This window comes from Siniperca chuatsi, linkage group LG2, assembly GCF_020085105.1.
Source record: "Siniperca chuatsi isolate FFG_IHB_CAS linkage group LG2, ASM2008510v1, whole genome shotgun sequence".
Taxonomy (NCBI): domain Eukaryota; kingdom Metazoa; phylum Chordata; class Actinopteri; order Centrarchiformes; family Sinipercidae; genus Siniperca; species Siniperca chuatsi.
The window spans coordinates 13,554,665-13,575,291 of record NC_058043.1 but is presented as its reverse complement, the minus strand read 5'-3'; the positions used below and the strand labels follow the sequence as shown (position 1 = coordinate 13,575,291).

Sequence of the window (20,627 nt, the reverse complement as noted above, 5' to 3'; positions counted from 1 at the left end):
TAGTTACAATGAATGTTTGTATATATTTATGGCTAAGATTAAGTATGGAAAAACATTTATGCAATCACAAAAGCTCACAGTTTTCAAAAAACGCCAAATCTCTTAAACTGCTCAAATTGGGAGGGTGGTAGTGTTGTTTATTCAAATTAGATAATAAAAAAGAGGATCTAAAAAACACTTAGTGTAATTAAGCAATGTGCTGTAAATTGTTCATCCATAATGCACCATTTTATTGCATCCAAATTGTGCCATCATATCATAGCCACTTACTCACTGAGCTGTTCACTTATGGATAAGAGGACATCTAACCCTCCTCTAGCATTTCATTCATTTTAATGTAACCTATGTTGCAGGCCAAAAAACTGAAACGTGTGTTGACTAAATAAAGAAAAAGTGATATTTAAAGTATCTGACAGCATACACAGCTAAAACGTTACTGTCATTTGCATGTGGGCACCATTTTGTGAAGTAATCTATTTGTCCTTTTTTAGCTGAAAACATTTATTTCAAGTAAAAATGTTCATGTCATGTAAAACCTGTGTTAGCAACTTCACCTCTGCTTGCTTTTTTTGCTTCAGCTGATTTTAACAAACTGTGAGATGTGAAGCCACTTCAAATGGAACACAAGTTTAAAAAATGTATTTAATTGTCGTATCATTGAAATTAAAATAGCTGAGCATCTGTCTTTTTAAATGTATCTCATGCTGGTGCCAGCTGACTGCAGAGCCTTCATCCCTCAATACCTTTGCTAAAATGTGACATTTTTCTCTTAGCCAGGGATTAAACATAATTCTCCAAATTCCAAACCTGCGCTGGAAACTACTTTTCTTATCAGTGTTATGTTAGATGATGAACGTCAGAACTATCAATCTGATTTTCCCCTCACTGTATATCTGCCCAGAATTATTGGCCTCAAATCAGTTTAAAAGTCTGCTGCATGGATGCTAAAGTCAATAGGATATCCACCATCTTTTCATCTTACCCTGGGTGAGGTCCTGGTCCAGGTAAAGTTTGAGCCGTCTGCTGCGGAGGCCAAAAACTTTGGCAGCCTCAGACAGCAGGCCCGAGTAGTCGAGGCCATTCTGTCCCACTGGGTTCACCAGCAGGAGGGTGCCCATCTCTCCTGTCTGGCACTCTGGAGGAGATAGGAAGAGTGTTGAAGAAAAGTGAACCACACAGACTTTACTTCCTTTACAAATTAGGAAATGATTGGCTTGTTCACAAGTCCTGGGAAGGTGTGTGAACAAGCCTAAGCCTAGCCATGGGAAAAGGAAGGAGACAGAGAGGAGGAATGATAGATCAAACACAGAGGACGAGAGAGAGCCTGGCTGATCAAGTGGTAGATGTAGGGGTAGAGGGGCAAGGTGAAAGGGGTTGAATGTGAATGACTTAAAGGATAAAGCTGAATTATAGTGAATTTCCTTCAGTACAATGAACACTGGAATCTGCACACAATAAGTGTAGTTGATTCTAGTGGTGGAAAATAACTAAGCACACGTATATGACAGTTACAGTTTGTAGTTACTGTACAGATTCTGATTTTATACAAAACACTGTTATAGTATAAACTACCCAACAGTATATAAAGTAGTTATAGGAATAGTTCCACATTTTGGAATTAAGCTATTGCCAGCAGCTGTTAGCTTAGCTTAGTATAAAGACTGAAAACAGTGGAAAACGTTAGTCTGGCTCTGTTCAAAAGGTAAAACAGTCTGCTTACCAGCACCTCTAAAGCTCACTAATTAACTTGTTATATCTAATGTTTTTAAAATCTGTGTGTAAAAAAAAGAAAGAAAAGAAAAGTGTTTCTCCCTGTTTCCAGTTTTTGTGCTAAGCTATGCTTCATATTTACTGTACAGGCATGAGCGTGGTACAGATCTTGCCAGCTAACTCTCAGCAAGACAGCAAATGAATCAATGAATATTTATTGTTCCAAAAGGGGAATTTAGTTTGCAGCCAGGTGACATAAGTTATAAACACAACATGGAAAAAACATACATACAACAGGCATACAACAATTATTTTCCAAAAAGTCAAGCTATTCCATTAAAATCCCAGCTAAACATGAATGCAGGACATTAATTTGCAATTTTTGTAGAGCGGTATTGCTAATTTTACTTAAGTAAAAAAAGATCACAGTACTTTTTCCACTTAGAACCATTAAGAAATGTTTCTGGTTCAGACTGTGATTAGTGTGTCAAAAACAAAGAATCTGTTGGAGCTATGATGCTACATGCATTATGCATTACATTAAATAAAACTTTGACCACACAGACACAACTTGCCAGCAGAATAAATTCATTGTTGGTTTTGGTTTCTCCAGAGGATTTGTTGATTATAATTAAAAAGAGTGAAGGCAGCCTTATAACAGTAGGAAGGAATGAATTATCAGTTGTGCATGGCTGTATGTACAGAATGTGTGTGTGTGCGTGTGTGTGTGTGTGTTTCTCACCAGATGGTTGTGCGTTGCAGAGCAGCAGATTCACGTAAGGACATAGGATGGTGTCCGTGGCGGGGGCGGGGCCAGGGGAGGAAGAGCCTGAAGTCACTGACAAAGTTTTACCGCTTAGAGCCTGAAGGTCTATTTTACTGGTCAACTCTGTAATGAACACACAAATGCACACACAAGCATGTGTACACAGACAGCACACAGAAACACACAGAGGAGTGTTAAAATTTCATTTGGGTTACTATAGAGACCCTAAACTGACAAAATGATCAGACAATGTTATAAGACCAGTCAAAAATATAACTGAATAAATCAATAAATAATTTTGTTTGTTAAATAATTAAAATGAAGTGCAAAAAGAAATAAAAAGCTTTACACTTTTCCTTTAACCTCCAATCAGTTGGTAAAAAAAAGGAAAAGTCTTTATTTTCTTTCCTTTTCCTTCTTATAATGCCAAACAAACTTAGTTAAAAAAAAAAAAGTTGAATTAGCTAGCTACCTAGGGTTAGCTTGCTGGCTAAAATGCTTTACCTAATGTTACAAGAGTTTATACAATGATGCTACACTGGTATGCAGTACAGTATATGGATGATTAACATTACCTGCACTGGCTGGTGTAGTGTTATGATAAAAGTTAGCTGCAGCTACATAGCTAGCTGAAAAGGCAGGTGCTCAGTGTGTTTAACTACCATTGTTTCCAGTTCAGCCACCTAACCACACAGTCCAGTTACACATACACACACACACCCTGGACCAATCAGTGCTCTGAACTTGCATATATACAGAATATTTATATTTATATATTTATTCTATGTATTCAGTTACACTTTTGATAACCTATCTTTGATAACCTTGTACTATATTTTGTCAGTTTTGGGGCTCCATATTAACTACAATAATTTAAATTTTAAAAAAAGTTCCAACAGTAAGAGTGAAGTATTTTAGTGTTTACATGAGGTAGTAGCAAGAAGGTGGCTATAGGATGACCAACAGTCACTCAAGCAATATGAGATGGCAGAAAATAGATAAGAAAGAGCCGCATTTCTGTCTTTCTGAGAGGCCAAAAACAGTTCTCACCAGTCCCGCTGTCGAAGAATCTGAGCATGGTGTTATTGGTTCCAAAGATGCTGCTGCACACGTTCTTCAGCTTGTCCAAGTTTAGTCTGTTATCCCCTTTGGGGTTCTCCAACAGCACCACCCCCTCTGAACAAGAAACCAGTCAGACAGGATTACTAACATAGCCAGTTTAAAGAGTGAATTAAAAGTAAGACAAGGTGATTGAACTTATCCTATACATGCAAGACTACATATCAAACATATGTGGTACATATGGTACATATCTTATTATCTCGACAATCAGCACATGTTAAATTTTCCCCAAAATGCTAAATAACCTAAGAGCAACTTCTCTTGACAGTTTAACAGTTATACATATACTTGTTAGTATTTTTGGGCTGGAAAAACAGACTTCCTTTTTGGCCTTCCCATGTGCTACCTTGTTCTTTGTTGTTGACCTTCACCCTGATGTTCACATAGGTGCAAGCTGGTCCATTTAGAAGAGCCCGAGGGGCTGAAGATCCCTTTACTATGGTTAACTCCAAGTCTGAGCCCTTCAGCTGCAACAAAGAAAAAAAGAGCATGAGGGAGGCAAAAAGAGAGAGACGCACACTGACTTTTTATGTTATTTTCTGAAGTGTTCTTCAGGCCCGGAATTAAGACATTTTTAGGGCAAGGCCAATTTGGCCTTTCATAAATACAAATTTATTGGGGCATCGTGGCTAAAATGTAGGGCACCAAGGCCAAAACCAATGGTGCAATAACAATAAGTGATAATTACATTGTATGAAGACAAAACAGTATACAATCAACAATTAGCAGTCAGTGTATTAAAACACTACTACAGTATATTTAAACTGCACACTGAATGTTTGACTTTTCCACAAAATGCTGTCTGATTGATTTAAAATGTGAACAATTCATTATATTAATCATTATTCATTATATAAGTCTATAAATGGGCTAAGGGTGTTCAAAATTAATCTGAACAGGTTTCAACACCCATGCAACTACTAGCATTTGAGTCTGAGATCATAGGAGCAGTCATAAAACTTACTCAACTTGCTACCAGCCTCCGTTGGTTAGCTGCGCTATTTTAGTGGGAGAAGACTGTGGGAATGAGACGCGAACTGTTCCAAAAATTAAGATTTCTCACTAAAATACGCGTTGGTTGGTGGATCAGATACACGCCAAATTAAACACAGGCTCATAACACGGTTAATTCACCGTCTATCGTGTGTGTGACGGCGGTCTTTGAGGAGTTTTTTTCGGCCATTACCAAAGTAACTACCTGGTTTGCTGCTTCCCGTTTGGTGCTTGAGAGATATATGCGCAGACGGTAAGAAAAAAAAAAGTTTTTTGACAGCAGGGTTTATTTTGTTTATTTCTATGATTTCAACATGGATTTGTTGTTCACAATGTAACGGCAGCATTATCAGGGGAAAAATACCAATATGTGTGCTCTTTTCGTGGCATTGCGCTGAAAAAGTAGCAACCTGTCAGATCTCACAACAAGTTAGAAACTCTATGTACATTCGTAATTAGCTGACACTATGCAGCAATATCCCAGTAAACTTTAAAACACACGTGTATTAATGCTTACACTGTACAGTATTTAGCTGTTTGTGCTTATCACATAACATTAATTATTAGCTAGAGGGTTAGCTGTTAATGTTTATTGTTTACGTTAACACAGCTATATTTCCGGGAGAAATCCCATGCTACTGTTGATGTCCAGCGTGATGATGGAGACACTGGGAAACGTGAGTTTATTTGGTGCATTGCATGTACAGTAGTTTTAAATGAGGAAATCCGCAACTTTCTTTTAAGAGCACAAAGGTGAGTTCAAAATAGGGTATGCCAAACTGGCTGTGTGGGTAATTAATTTTAGAAGGGCATTAAAGCCACACTCCGCGGCATCCACGGCACTAGATGCCCCGGAGTGATCCTAAGAACAAAATCAACCAACACCACACCAAAATATCACTTACGCTATTGATTACACACATTGTCTGTTACCAGCAGGTTTCCTAATTGTTGAAAGGCTGTGATACACAACAAGCTGCCTGTTAAAGTGAACTTGTATCATAGTACAGCAAACAATAATCCTGCTTGACCTTAGGTGTCCTTTCATACCTGAGTCTTTTCTTCTATGATGACGCTGGCAGTCTTGGGGGCAGGGAAGGGCAACAGTGGAGCCTTGGTGGTAGCCAGGATAAAGTCAGTGTGAGCCTGGATCACAGAGTCCAAGTACTCCCCCTCTGGCTGGCAGCGGTAGTACACAGTAATCTCATCTGAAGGCACCAAATGGCCCTAAGAAACAAGGGATTGAGAGATAGGTAGTGAGTTTTAATAAAAGAAACTAAGTGAGGGTGTTTGTTTTAGTAAAAAAGCAGCAAGTTTCTACAGTATCAAAACAGCTAAAAGACACCAGGAATTGTTAATCATAAGTGCGAAAATATGCTAAAAGTACTTCTGAATAGCTCTTCAAACAACAATGCACAATAATCTGCCATTTGATTTACACAAACCTGTTATCTAATTAAAACAAATGATTACTGAAGGACACAAAGAATCTATTTTGCGACAAGTCATTCTCTTTAAAGCTTTTTTCTCTTCTATAAGAAAATTAAATCTGGAAGAAACAATTACCTGAAACAAGGAAGTAAGGGGGGATTGGATAAACAAAATGGAAGGGCGGTCAAAAGAAGAGAGGGTAGGGATTAAAAAGCAAAACACAGACAGTATAGGAACAAATAAAGGCAGAAGGGAACAAGGGGAGATTTTTTTATTGGATGAAAGCCCATCTATTTTGGCAATGTGTGCTGCCAGCTTCCTCTAACCTTGACACATTCAAACACATTGATCTCATCCTGATCTGCAGTGTGCAGCCATGCACACGTGAGCACAGCCGCACACACACATATACTGAGACTGTATAGTACACGTACACACACGTACACACACACACACACACACACACACACACACGTACACACACACACACACACACGTACACACACACGTACACACACACACGTACACACACACACACACACACACTCCAATTGCAGCATGTGGCTCAAGGGCAGAGAAATAACGTTAGCTAGATACAGAGGAGCAGTCAATCAATGGAGGAAGATTTATAGGTTTTTCCTGCCAAGTCAAGGTACTGACCCTACCCTGGTACAGTCATGTGTGTGTGTCTGTGTGTGTGTGTGTGTGTGTGAACACATTAGTTAGAGCTACAGAGATCTCCAGTTTGTGAATAGTCCAATAAAACAAAAACAAAATAAAGGAAATGCTGACCTCTGTTTCTCAACCCTGCATATGATAACACACAAAACACCCACGCAAACACAGATAAAGACACGCATGCACACCCAGAAACTACTACCAAACATATCAAAGAATTGTTAAAAATTAATTCCCATCCCCGGAGTGGAAAATTCCTAACAGATCTCAGTTTGAAATAACTGGAGGAATTTAGCCTGGCCGGGAGCCAGTGCACACCACTGCTATAGGGGCACGGAAAAAACTGTTTGTTGCTTGTGAAAACAAGGGGCTGTTGGCTAATCCGTCTTTACTCCCCAGACCACTTCAAAGCTCCAACATTAGAATCTGAAAGGGGCCAGACTGTAATTAAGCTTCCATTAAGCCTGCCTTATGATGGAGAAACTTCTAACTGTGACGCTGCAGTGGAAAGATTTCAAAACTGCCCTGACAAAATTAGCATGGGACATAAAGAGGAAGGGGGGAGGACAGGGTGATCAAAAGGAGGGAAATGTAACAAAAAAATACAGCAAATTTCCTATGCTTGGTCTACATTGTAGGGCTGCAACTAACGAATCGTTTCACTATCAATTAATTAATTAATAGTTTAGTCTATAAAATGTCAGACAACAGTGAAAAATGTCCATCGCAGTTTCCTAGAGCACAACTGAATACATCAATAAATAATATTTTTGGTTAAATAATTCAAATGGAGTGTAAAAAGCAATATACAGCTTTATGCTCCACTTTATAACTTAAATTAAAACTTAATTTATTTTACTCTTCTATTTATCTTTAACTAGCCCATTTTATTTATCAAGTCCTTAATTTTCCAATTTTTTTGGTCTTGGCACACATTTAATAATCTATCTATTCTCTACTTTCCAACGCAACATTTCCCATTTTCTTCATCACATTTCAACATTCAATTTTTTTCTAATGAATATATAATAATGAGATGTGCATGTCACATTTGAGAAGCTGTAAACCAAGATTGTTTAGTATCTTTGCTTAATAAATCACTTACATGTTATAAATTTACTCGATTTATCAACTTTTAGCTCTACTTTATTGATCAAAGTATTTGAGGAGGATGGGGTGTATGGCAAGGACACTGTCAGGATTAGGATGTTTAAGGCTAAAGATCACTGACAACAAAAACAGTGTTGTTGACAGATACACAACGAGGGAAGCCTCCTGAAAAAGTTCATGTAGTTTCGACTGGAGATACTGTATTTTGTGTATTTCTAATTCTAGAGAACATGCAGTGTCACCAAACTCTGCAAGGAGGGGATGTGCAGGTTGTTGTTGTCATCCTTTAAAATACCCCACAGAATTTTGTGTAAAAGTCTTCTTTCAGTACTAATGTGTCATGTTCCTAAGTGCTTCTCGTACTCAGTCAATTTCCTTTCCCCTGCTTAACTGTCATACATAACTCACCATTAAACAGCCTTGAATGTTTTTTTTTCTTCCTGTACAAATCCTCAAACTGCCTCAGTGGCATGTTTTGCTCACCCTGGCACAGCCCTGATTACATGTATTGGCAAACTGTTAATATATGTCATATTCTATTCATTAGACACTGGATTGTAAAATTCACTACTAGTGTGTTATGTGTCACTCATGTTTCCAGAGCTAGTAGTGCTCCTGTAGGGCAATTGTCCCACCTTCTTGCGTAGTTTCTGAATGCGGTTGATGACCTCACGGGCAACGCCTTCATCCAACATGGACTGGTCCGGGGTGACATCCAGCAGCACCAGAACCTTAAGTACAACAGAAGAGTTTAAGCTACATGTTGAATTGATCACAAAAGTGATCACAGAACTGTTTCCAAAGACTGATACGGTAATCAGCTAATTTTGACAAGCAAGACTGCCTCATATACGTCACTCAGTTTATTTACATTTATGAATTGTTTTAAAATCTTTTTTTATTTTTATTATCAACTAAGTATGGACAGTAGCCAATTCCAGGTTGGCAGACTAACCAAGAAAAAGCTTGTTGACTTTCTAGTTGTAATGGTGAAGTTATGGCATGAATGAAATACTTTCCTGTTTCTGTAACCACAAATAGTGTGCTCATCCAACACTTTATTGTTGACAGGTGGAAATTTTAAATCAGCGTAGTTTCATTTAATCTCATCATGTACACGCCACAATCACGGCAATATGCATTAGACAGAATAGTAGCAGAGAGTGACAGAATTTCACATGACATGAAGACATTAAGGTAGTATTAATCTTCTGATATCATGTGTTTACTGTAGCCACTGAGTAACCAGACTCCTTCAGCATTATGCTACAAACTATAGAACTGAAAAGGCAGGGTAAAATCCACAGACAACAAGAGCAACCTTTATGAAATAAATCTGCCTTATACTGTTGTCCAAACCTTTATAATGTAAAAAAACAAACAAAAAAACAACAACCAAGCAGCAATAATGACAATACTGTAGTCTGTGTGAGTCACTAAAGTAAAATGAATGTCATGTTGTGTAAGGTTGAGCTGCTGCCAGGCCTGAACACTTTACCATGGGAAGATGGAGGGAAAGAGATGACAGGGTGACAGAGAAAAGTACACAAAGCAAACAGAGAAACAGTATATGAGAGAGAGAGAGAACAGAGAGACAGACAGATGGGTGCAGGAGAGTCAGTGCGAGCGAGCGAGAGTAAAAGAGAGAATTAAAAAGCCAGCTCAGTAAACTGGTATTAAGGTGCAGCCGTGTGGTGTGTATACAGTTGGAGGAGCACTGATTAGAGTGGGCCTGTGGGAAACGCATACATGCTGGTTTCCATTTAGCCGTGAAATTATTTCATACATCACACTCACAGTAAACACATAGATGCATTTACAGTATATGGCAACAGAGTAGCATTTAGTTTGTTTGTTTTTTAGATCCGGTTACATTACACTTTGTAGCTCAGTCTACATGACAACAGTTAGTAGCAGTAAGGAGAGAAGAGGGGTAGAGGAAAGCATGTATGTTTGTGTGCATTTCTGTACCTTTTCATGTGTGTTAACAAGTGACTAATTTTAGAAAGCATGGATGAATTGAATGGTAATTTTGCAAATCATTCATAACCATTTGTGTAATAAATGGTACATGAATGGTCTACAGCATTTTAGAAGTTTGAAAATATGTGAGATACAATATATAATTATGTGTGCAGCAAGTTTAAGAAAAAATATTTTAGGGTTAAGAGAATAAAGTGCATTAAAAACATTAAACCAACTAAAACTAAGATAAAATGTATATTCATTAAAAATAGAAGTGACTGCTACCAGGTTTAGAGAACAGTCCCACTTATTCTATTTCTTGTAGAGAGTTAGATGAGGTGATTAGCTTAGCATAGCATAAAGACTGGACTATTTCTTGGCTGGGTGCAGTAACTTCCTTAAGTCTCCACTACTCGCTTTCTCAGCAAGAAAGCAAGTAAGTTTATTTCCAAAATGTATAACTATTTATTTAATAAAAGGGTGTTTTTATAGTCTCTTAAAAAATTGGTACTTACTTACTTACTTGGTACACATTTATTTCTAAAACTGTAGAGATCACATTAGATCCAGTGATTTAAATGAAATTATATTTTTAATTTTCCATTCCGCCATATTGTCTTGCAAACAGCTATACACTTTATTCCTTAGTTTAAAAAGGAAAGCATTTGTTCAGAGAAAATTAAGAATTACATCTTTTTTTTTTTTTTTTTTAAATCCTTTTGTCCCGAAGTGTGTTCAATTTGCGCGCAAAGGTATCTAATACCAAAATTACTGGGTTTCGAGCATACCTGTGCATCAGAGTGTGCTTCATACTGTGCGGCTGAGCCAGAGCTCTGGTTGAAGGTGTACATCAGCCTCAGGTCCTCCTCATGAAGCTCATGGCCATCCACAATGATGGATCCTTAAAGTAACCATAGCAACACAAAAATGTTCATAACCAGTTATGGCATTGAACCTAAAAATAAACATCATTTTATGGCAGCATACAAAAACATTCAACATTTCATAGAAAAACAGCGTGTGTTCATAATATGCTGTTCATACAGAATTCAACACCACGGAACCCTACATTGTCTCAGCACCACCAGACCACATTTCTGAACGACCATAAATTATACAGTCCATACAAAATTCACTAGGGGGCATGAAAATGAGTCAACCATACTTAATATACACTCATTAAAAAAGTTTGCTACCACAAATACTGAGATTTTCCTCTTGGGTTGGGATATTCTTGGTAACAATCAAGTAGAACAAAATTATGTGGTAGGGTCTAAAGAGCCAATCATGAAAAACTTTCCGGTACAAAGTCAGCTGGATGTTGAGTAACATATAATATGGAAAATGTTTGAACTGTTTGGAAGTGGCTACATTTTTGTCAGATCACTCACATCACTATAATTAAATTAGATAATAATAACATAATAACTCAACTAGACAAGTATAACACACTGATTTTCAGATGCGAAATAAAGGATCCTCTTGCTAATAGGGAGATATCTATATGTGTCCAAAGCTAAAATACCACCAGTCTGATAACAGAAAATGGATCATTTAAGGGAGGATGAAAAAGCATTGATGCATTTGAAAATGATTGATTATTGAAGCCCATTATTATTAAATCAATGCTGGCTATAGACTTAAGTACAAATGTGATGATAAACAATTAAGTGCCCCACTATTCTCCTAATTAAATTTGAATAAATTGCCAACAGATTATGTGAAATTAGTCTTTATTAGGCCGTGTTCGTGTCTTGAGAAGGTCTTTTGAAAAGGCTTCAATTACACCCAATCATAAGTGCTCACTTGCACGTAGGCCGAGCCTTTGTTTTGAATTAGCTGGGGTCTGGACTGGTATTTGCTTGCATTGTGAGATTCCTTACATTGCAGGCATCCTGGCCACATCCACACAAGATCAGAGCTTTTAAACAATACAGGAAACCCAATCTAGTCAGGTTTATATCTCCATTTTGCCAGTGGCAGCAATTACCCACGTCTGTGTTCTGACTAAAAACCATGACTGTGTTCTCCTCTCCTCTCCACTTCTCCACACCCAGAGGCTGGGTGAAACAGTCACTCCGTTTGTGTCTAATCCCATTTCCATGCTTTGATTTCCTGTGTCCCTCCCTGCTTCTCCGCTCTTCTCCACCTTCTCTCTTAACCTCTTTTCTTCTAACCCCGTCAAAGTGATGGGATCAAAAGGCACAGGTAAGGAATAATGAGTAATACAACCAATGGCCATGAACCCACAATCAGTTTCTAGCCAAATTGCCACCTTTATATTCTAAATTGGAACAAGGTTTTTTGAGTCATGGATTCTGAGCTAGAAATTGATCAACTGACTCTCAAATGAATGTAAGCCGTTAGCTTCAGAGACAGTAGTGTACCTTCCACTAACTGACTGATCAGTTAACAGATGTTTATTTTGTTTTTTACTCCACCTTTTTTCGGTCCTTTCCGATTTTGTCATGGACAGAACCAGGCCAGCTGTTTTCCCCTGCTTCCAGTCTTTGTGCTAAGCTAATCTAACTGGCTGCTAGCTGTAGCGTCATATTTATCATGTTGAACTGTTCCTTTGAACGAATACTGGCAATGCGTTATACAGTTCAGCACCTTAAAAAGAGGTTTTGTACACACAAACATCACATCTCGCCTGTCATCACAAGCAAATGTTACTTGGTTCCACTGTACAGACTTTCATCTGTGTGTTTCCTCTGTCCAATCTTTTTTCAACCATCTTCTACCACATCTATATCTTTCCACATCCTCCTTTTTTCCTTCCAACTGGCTAGACTTCAAACATCCAAGTGATTGGAAATGTTAAGTTCCCACAGCCCAGCTGACCTCCACTGCCTCTTTCCCCCAGAGACTCTGGGGGCTCTCCTCGTCTTTCTATAATTGGAGAGACAAGATACCTTGCACTGCTTTGATCCGTACTCGAGCTCTGATTATAGTTACAGAAGGGTTAGGGGTTTGCATTCTGGGGGTAAACTGGCTGTCTGTCTGTATCTGACATCATTGCAAGGATTCATAGTGGAGTTTTTGGTTAAATAAATTATTTCAACACAATATGCAGCAATTGTGCAGTTGAGTGGAAAATCCTAACACTAACCTACTGCTCCTCACAAATTGTTTGGCAAACAAAATCAATGCTTACTGATTAAGTTGTATAGAGAACACAAGTACTTGGTGAAAAATGAATACACAACAATAATTCTGAGATGTCATTTGCACAGGAAATATATAAACTTTGTCATGTATAAATGTGAACTAGTCAACCACATTAGGCTGCAGATGTGCATTTACACTGTTGAAAAGTTTGTGATTTTCCTTTGCCTCTCGAGTGTGATTTTTCAGTTGTGAGTTCACAGATTTTGTGCCTTTTCTTGCACACACAGCAATACCTGTCTTCTGGAAGGACTCTAACTGTTCACTGGTGAGCTCCTTGATAGAAGCGGTGACAGCTTTGAAGGCCCCCTTTAGTCTCTTGCCCAGCACCATGTGGTCTGGCTCAGCTCTCAGACGGATACCGTACTTGTCCTTGTCTGTTGACAGTGTCAACTGTCGCACATTAAGCTCCTGGAGGATGAAAAAAAAGACACACACTATGTCTTAGAACAGGTAAAGTTGCTGTGTTGTAGTTGCCTGTACAGAGTGTTAATATCCCAAGTATACTGATGAGTACCAGGGTTATTACAGTTGACCGAAACAAAAAAGGGAACAAATTAACTAAAATGAAACCATAATGTGCACTGCAAAACTAACAAAAGTGAAATAAAATTATGCATAAAACTACTTTTAAAACTAAAATACATCAAGGTTAACTCAAACTGTAAAATGCACACTAAAAATTAACTAAAATTATACTTCACAGAAAACTAAATCACAAACTAAATAAAAATACAACATCAAATTTTTAAACTTTAAATACCCTAGGCATGTACTGTAGAGAGCAAATCAATAATTGATTACAGAGTCATTCACTCAAAGAGCAAATTCAGCCATGAAATGAACCAGTAAGTCAGTCGGTGAGCCATTTCTCCTATTCAGTCAATATTTCTACCTTTCAATATGTTTCATTCTTCAATCTAAGTGGAGAGAGAAATCTGTGATCCAGTCATATCTGGTGAAGGAATAGAGATTCTAAATTTAGCCATATTGACACCCACCCTGGCCTGCAATGCACCGCTTCTTTCAGTCATTCACACTGAAAAGTTGACTGAGACTGAGTTCTAGCACAGTTGACTTGCTGCCTGAGAGCACAGATAAGCTACTGTAGTGGGCTGAGTGATAAACTTAAGGGCAGCGCGAGGCAGAAAATAGTTGGAACTTCTGTTTTGAGCTGAGCTCGGTTAGTGAAAATAGGATTGAATCAATGCAAAAAGGCACAAAAAGAAACTCTTATCTTGAGGGCATACATATATGGCTGTGTGTGTGAGTGTGTGTGTGGACTTAGAAAATGGCGATATTTCACAGCAACTGAGCATCTTGAGCTCAGTGGAAACTCAGTCGACAGTAGAATCTTCAAGCTTGTCAGCCAAGCAAAGCTGACCAAAGCTAAAATTTAAATGGCCATTGACCATCAACAGCCAATGCCATTTTGTGCCTACCCACCAGAAATGAAACAGTGAGTGTGCAACAGAAGCCCTTTTCCGACATGAACCTTAATCTGTAAATGTTCTGTCAATTTTCCTGGTCAGCATCATATAGGAACAAGTGCCGGAATCCATTTTCCATCTAGGATCAGTAATTTCTCAGCTTGGGACCTAACAAGACTTCACAAAATCTTTTGCCATGGCTATAGTGGGAACAAAGCAGCATTTCCAGGTAAAGCATGTAGCTTTACCTTGAAATGTTGTAGGAGTCAGCTGTGGAACAGCATCGAAATCAAACCCCAAGACAAAGGGATAATATCAGTTGGCTTCCTGCACTAAACAGCTATGACAATTAGTCTGTCTAATGTCTGCGTAGTCATTTTTCCAGTCTCTTGGACCTGACCTGAATGGACCCGACAAACTTTTGTAATTAATCTGCACTTTGCGGTGCACAACCATACAGTGATGATATTACTTTCACTAAAATTACATATGAAATATAGTGAAACCCACAGGATGTATGAATGGTAAAAAAAACATCTACTATATCTGGAAAGTTCAACTTACAGAGCCAGCAACTTAATAATGTTGCAGGCTCTATATGTGAAACGAGAGCTAGAAGAGCTACGTGAACTATAATGATGCATATTACTGTGACTAGGAAGTACACAAACAGATTAACAGTTACATGAAGTTTCTGTGTGCTGGAGTAAAAAAAAAAACACTGCTCGTGCTTGCACTCTATATTTGATGAGGGGTTTCTGTGTGGAGTAGATCAAATATGAAATCATTTCCCAAGGCATCTGCTCCACCCCCTTTTTAAATTAACGATCCCAAAAGGCATATGAAGATGTACTCCCTCTTTTGTACATCCCCTCTATCAAGTCAACATAATGGCTTTGGAGTGTCAACGAGGTTCTTGGGGATGTTTCTCTTTAACTTAAAAATTTAATAGTACTGATCAAAGCACAGTAAACAGACAAAAACAGGGAAACACTTATAGGAAAGATAAGAAGACGATGCACCTCTTGCCTTGAAACAGAGCACTTTACCAAGACAGCTTTAAGACTACACAAAATGCACAATTATCAAACAATATAAACAAAGGATATTCTTGGTTTAAAAAAATAAAATAAAATAAAATAATAATAAATAAATGTACAAAAGACTGTTTGCTTACTTCCAGGATGTATTTCTGCAGGGACTGGATGTCTTCGAGAGCCTCTGGGTCCTGGTGAATAACTACCACTTCCTTCAATGGGTACTGAAATACACACCGACATTACAGTTGGTCAATAGTTACAGTACACAAATTGGGTTGTCGTAATCAACATGGCAACCATACCTATACCATACCAGACCTAGTGCACTAATATGACAAAACCAGATACATTATAGGCAATCTAAAGGAGAGCTATAGGAATTCCTAGCACGGTGCTGAAAATACTACAGCCTGACTGATGCTGGATTTTTGAAGCAGATATAAATATTGATATTTTTAAGTTACAAAAATCTCATAGCAATATATTCATCGTTTTTTAAACTTGTCAGTGTTTTCGGGTGGACAAACTATCAAATGGAGACAGTGTTTCTAAATTACCTCAAACATATCTTTGGCATTTCTGTACTGCAATTTCTTACTTAATTGGTGGACATCGCTTCATCTGCAATAAGCCAATATCAGCAGATATGTCATACGTTTCCCCGAGTTTTAATTAACTGTACCTCTTATACTAGAGTGAATGAATAGATTGGGTAAAGTTGAAAATTCACCTTGACGGGCAGGGTCTTCCTGTCTCGGATCACTCTGCCCAGCTCAATCACAGACTGCATCTGAGAGACAGCGCTCTCAATGCGCTTGTCAATCACACTCTCCCTGAAAAACAGAAACATGAATAAAGAAAATCTAAGTATCACCGCATTATAAGTAGCGTTACAATGTTATGGTATGAGTGTTTGAATAACCTCTTAACTCAGCAGTTTGGGTCATGCTGGAGAGAATGGTGCGTTTAAGCGCTGCTTTGTCCAAGGTTTTATATAAAACTCTATACCTAGTGAGACTTTTGCAATTGCAATGGGTGCTGCCTGACTGAGCTTCCTTCTTATAAAAAGAGGATGTTGGAGGATGAGAGGAACATCTTTCAAAACAACCCATCTTCTTAGGAAAATCAATCTGTATTCTGTCAAATTCTGTGCAATTTCATGGCACAGTCAGGTGACGTATGTGCATTTCTGCAATCGGCAGCAATCGTCATTTTCTAGTTAATGGTGGTTTAGAAATCGCTATTCTATTGAGGAAAATTAATAATAGAGCTTACAAGTTTAGTACCACACATCTAAATAAAGACAGAGTTCAGAACCAGCAGCGCCAGAGTTTAACTCAGGAACATCCATTAATAAGGTACACTGTGACTTCTACCTCTGAACCCAAATTAGAGCTGCACAGCCACTGATAGTCAGCATAACAGAGATATTAGCCCTCACTGTCTCCAGGAACGTAGTCTGTGTGTGTACGTGCACAATGCTTATTCATTTACTCCTGCAGTGTGCTTCACCGTGTGTGCACACAACAGTTGAGTAAAATGAGAGAGGAGAGGACAGCCAATCATTTAATGAGTTGATTGAGGAGCAGCTGTTCCCATCGCCTGATTGGTGGCTGACCTTTGGGAGGGGGGTGAAGTAGTCCCATTCGACAGCAGGAAGGACAAGCGGCTAATAAAGCAGCAGCACTGAGTGCTGTCTAAGTGACAGGGGAGATTATATGAACCATTACACAAACTATTTTCCTTTTTCTAAATCAAATGGATATTTAATCATGTCAGAACTTTTTTACAGTTAAGGATGATGCAATTAAGTTTGGGCAATTAGAAATTCCTCCCAGGCTTTACAAAACTGATCAGCCACCAAGGCACACATTTTACTGAAGTAATTGAAATGAAGGGCATTAAATGATCATATTTTGTGAGCAATATCCATTTGCAGGGTCGACAATCAAGACAGGCCCTGTACCATTCTGTGTGGGTATTTCTAGGTCTCTGTTGAAAGTGCACAGACTCCTATCACTCTCTGAAGAAAGCATCAACAGATACAAACAGACACCCTGTTTGTATTTTTAGGGTAAAACTGTTGGCTGATTTTAGAGAAGATAGCAGTGAACTTGAGGGAGGCTTTGCACAAGGACTTCAATGTCTTGAACCTGGTTGTTGGTTGGAGCTAACTTTGTACCGCTGTGGGAAATGCATCATCTGTGATTCACTTTTATCACCTAGAAACAAAGAGTCTTGAATTTGACACATGCGCAGACAAATATTTGTTTTTAAGTAGTTTCTGAGCAGATTTTCTCTATCAATAGAACCAACTGATCCCATAAAATAACACATATAATAATTCATATTAAAATGGAAATTTTAATCAGAGTGGTGGTGAATAAACTGATAACACAGATGAAGATGAAGTAGTGAACAGCATGAATGAAGAGAAAAAATGGTTAAGACACAAAAAGAACAGCCTGACAGTTATGTAGAAACTACTGCGGACTCTCAAGCTTCAAAAGGTTCTACTATGAGTTCAGAGTGTGATACGATTGTGGTAAAGTAAGGCCACGCACTGTGGCTGAAATGGATTAGGCTCTGGATCAGCAGTGAATACCCTGTGAGACAACACAGGGGGGTTTGCTGTGTGAACTGCAGGGTGACTAGAGAGGCAGTTTTTAAACCAGATGACCTTGGTTACATTAATTTGGTTGAAATCTGGTTTCAGTAAGCATCTGCACAGACAAACTACTAGATCCAGGGGTGCTGCTCTGTAGCTTGTGCTGTTCTGGGGGGGACAGCCACTTTTAGCAAACATAGATAGTGACAACTCTCAGGGCACTTTTGCCACTGAGTGATCATATGAAGCGGAGGACCTATCATTCAAAGTTCCTCTTTAATGTAAGTGGCGTGAAGCAGTCAATGTCCCTAAAACTGGAGCTTTATTGAAGGATTTTTCCAACCTGACTTGGGGCAGCATGAGATAGTGGATGCTGCTGATGTCCTTCTCTTCAACAGATGCGGGGTCAATGAGGTGACGCAGATTTTGGTACATCATCTCTGTAATGAAGGGTGTGAAGGGAGCCTAAGGGGAAGGAGGGTAGAAAGCAAACAGACATGAGAGAAAAAAGAAGAGAAGAAGATTATTAGATGCTCTGTACTGTAGTTAATTTACATTTTCTGACAAAGATTTAAAAGTCAGAAGCAGCTATAAAATCAGCATATAAAACATTTTTAGAGTAGCTTTTTTCCTCAAATGGTGCAAAAGTTCAAACAGAATTGTGCTAGAGTGAGGTTACTTCTAACGTGATTCTCTTCCATTTCAAGCACGGCTAATTAATTTGTATAGCTCACAGCTGATCTGTATTGATCTGGATTAGGCTAACTGTCTCTTAGCGTGCCTCTCGCTTCACATGCAAACATCTTCAATGTGTTATAAATAAAAACTCCTACTGCTCATGCATTATTCATAGCCATGCGAGCACACGCACACCTCTTCCACACCAGCATTATTTCTTTGTGTCTTGCATGCACAAAAGCAAAACCTCACCACAAGATATTTCCTCCATACAATCTCTTTTCTGTCTCAGTCTCACACACACACACACGTTTGTTTCACTATCCCCGTGGGGGGACAGCCATTAACATAATGCTTTCCCTAGCCCCTTACCCTAACCTTAACCATAACCATCACAACTAAATGCCTAACCTTAACCCTTACCCTAACCTAATTGTAACCTGTACCCTAAAACCAAGTCTTTACCCTCAAAAACCAGTCTCTACCCATGGGGACCTCACTTTTTGTCCCCACGGTAACACAAGCCTCCATGGGTTAGTGTGCATTCAGGTTAAAGTCCCCACCGAGATATAAGAACATGAAACACACGCGCGCACACACACACGCACAAACACACACACAAACAGTATGACTCACCATTAGCCTGCACATGGAGAACAGAACACTGAAGAGGGTTTCCAGCGCCCACAGGCAGTCCTCAGTGCCACTCTCTCCCTACAAAGTTCACACACACACATCAATACAGTCAGTCCCCTTGGAATTGAAAAAAGTGCCCAAGCAGACATCCACGCATGTATCCCCAATACACTACCAAAACACAACCAAATGTCCACAAACTGATTGCTATAAAATGTCCACAGATGGAGGCTATAATGAAGAGACTTGGTAGCTTAAGTGGTAGCTTAAATCACTGTTTCCATTAACTGAATGAATAATTTATGTGCTTAACAAAATAACAATAAAACAAAAAAGATACAGGACATAAATCAGAAAGTGTAGCATCATCTATATTTATTCACTTATGTATATGACTATACTTTTGAGTCATCAGATTCTACTAATAGTAGTGATTGTCACTCCTAGGACTCCATACATTTGTCATTGGCTATTATAGCTGTTGTCAAAAACCTGCACCGTGCATCTTCCTTACATAGAAACAAAGTGAACTCTAAACAGCAGTATTTCAGAGCTGTTTTCTCACCTTTAGACGGCGTCTGTTGGTCCTCACGTACCAGTTGGTGAGCATGTCCACAAACTTGACCAGGCGTGGCACGACAGTGTACAGGCGATAAGCTGCAACAAGAAAGTACGGTCAGTTTATTTACGCTGAACATAGAAACAACATGAATACTGTAGGTTGCCAGATGGGATGGATCCTGGAAGAAAAGATTGTTTTCAGTGTGTATATCTCACTGTCCATCTCAGCCTTGAAGAACTGGATGAGGGACTGTGTGAACGACTGAATCCATTTGTCCATGATGTTGTCACTCTGCTTCGCCGTGTTTTCATTGTACAGGAACCGAATCTCATCCTCCTAACACATAAATAGACAAGCACACACACAGTTAAATGAAGCATTAACACAAATTACTCATCTGACAATTTCATTTGATAAACAGAACAAGGACACGCAATATCATTCATGTGAAGCAGCTGAAACCAGGCCTGAACTGTACCACACATAAGCAAGAATATAAGCAAGAAAAGTAGAAGTAATAGCAGATTGGACCTGCTTATAGAGAAATGCTGACATGAGCCATCTACAGGCAAGGAAAGCAAATTCTGCAGCGAGTTTTACACGTGTACCACCTACAGGTAAATATTCTTATAACTGCAGTTTTTTCTATTTTTATAGTTGCTGTGTGTGTGTGTGTGTGTGTTTTTAAATATTTAGAACTATAAACTTGGGTGTTATTGAACTTGTTTAC

At 38.7% G+C, this 20,627-nt stretch overlaps 1 protein-coding gene across 2 annotated transcripts in view; it reads right to left on the bottom strand.

The window, feature by feature from the left end:
• Window positions 1-20,627, bottom strand: part of iars1 (isoleucyl-tRNA synthetase 1) — a 56,450-nt gene that overhangs the window by 2,228 nt on the left and 33,595 nt on the right. For both annotated transcript variants that reach the window (XR_006380195.1, XM_044217455.1), the window contains exons 20-33: window positions 20,113-20,233; window positions 19,901-19,992; window positions 19,336-19,413; window positions 18,365-18,486; window positions 16,144-16,246; window positions 15,551-15,634; window positions 13,180-13,354; window positions 10,564-10,676; window positions 8,446-8,541; window positions 5,642-5,818; window positions 3,945-4,065; window positions 3,527-3,652; window positions 2,453-2,599; window positions 983-1,135 (exon numbers count right to left, since the gene is read on the bottom strand). Coding sequence is in view for 1 of the 2 variants with exons in the window: in XM_044217455.1 (XP_044073390.1) it covers window positions 983-1,135; window positions 2,453-2,599; window positions 3,527-3,652; window positions 3,945-4,065; window positions 5,642-5,818; window positions 8,446-8,541; window positions 10,564-10,676; window positions 13,180-13,354; window positions 15,551-15,634; window positions 16,144-16,246; window positions 18,365-18,486; window positions 19,336-19,413; window positions 19,901-19,992; window positions 20,113-20,233 (1,708 nt within the window). In the remaining variant the exon portion in view is untranslated. The remainder of the gene's footprint in view (window positions 1-982; window positions 1,136-2,452; window positions 2,600-3,526; window positions 3,653-3,944; window positions 4,066-5,641; window positions 5,819-8,445; window positions 8,542-10,563; window positions 10,677-13,179; window positions 13,355-15,550; window positions 15,635-16,143; window positions 16,247-18,364; window positions 18,487-19,335; window positions 19,414-19,900; window positions 19,993-20,112; window positions 20,234-20,627) is intronic.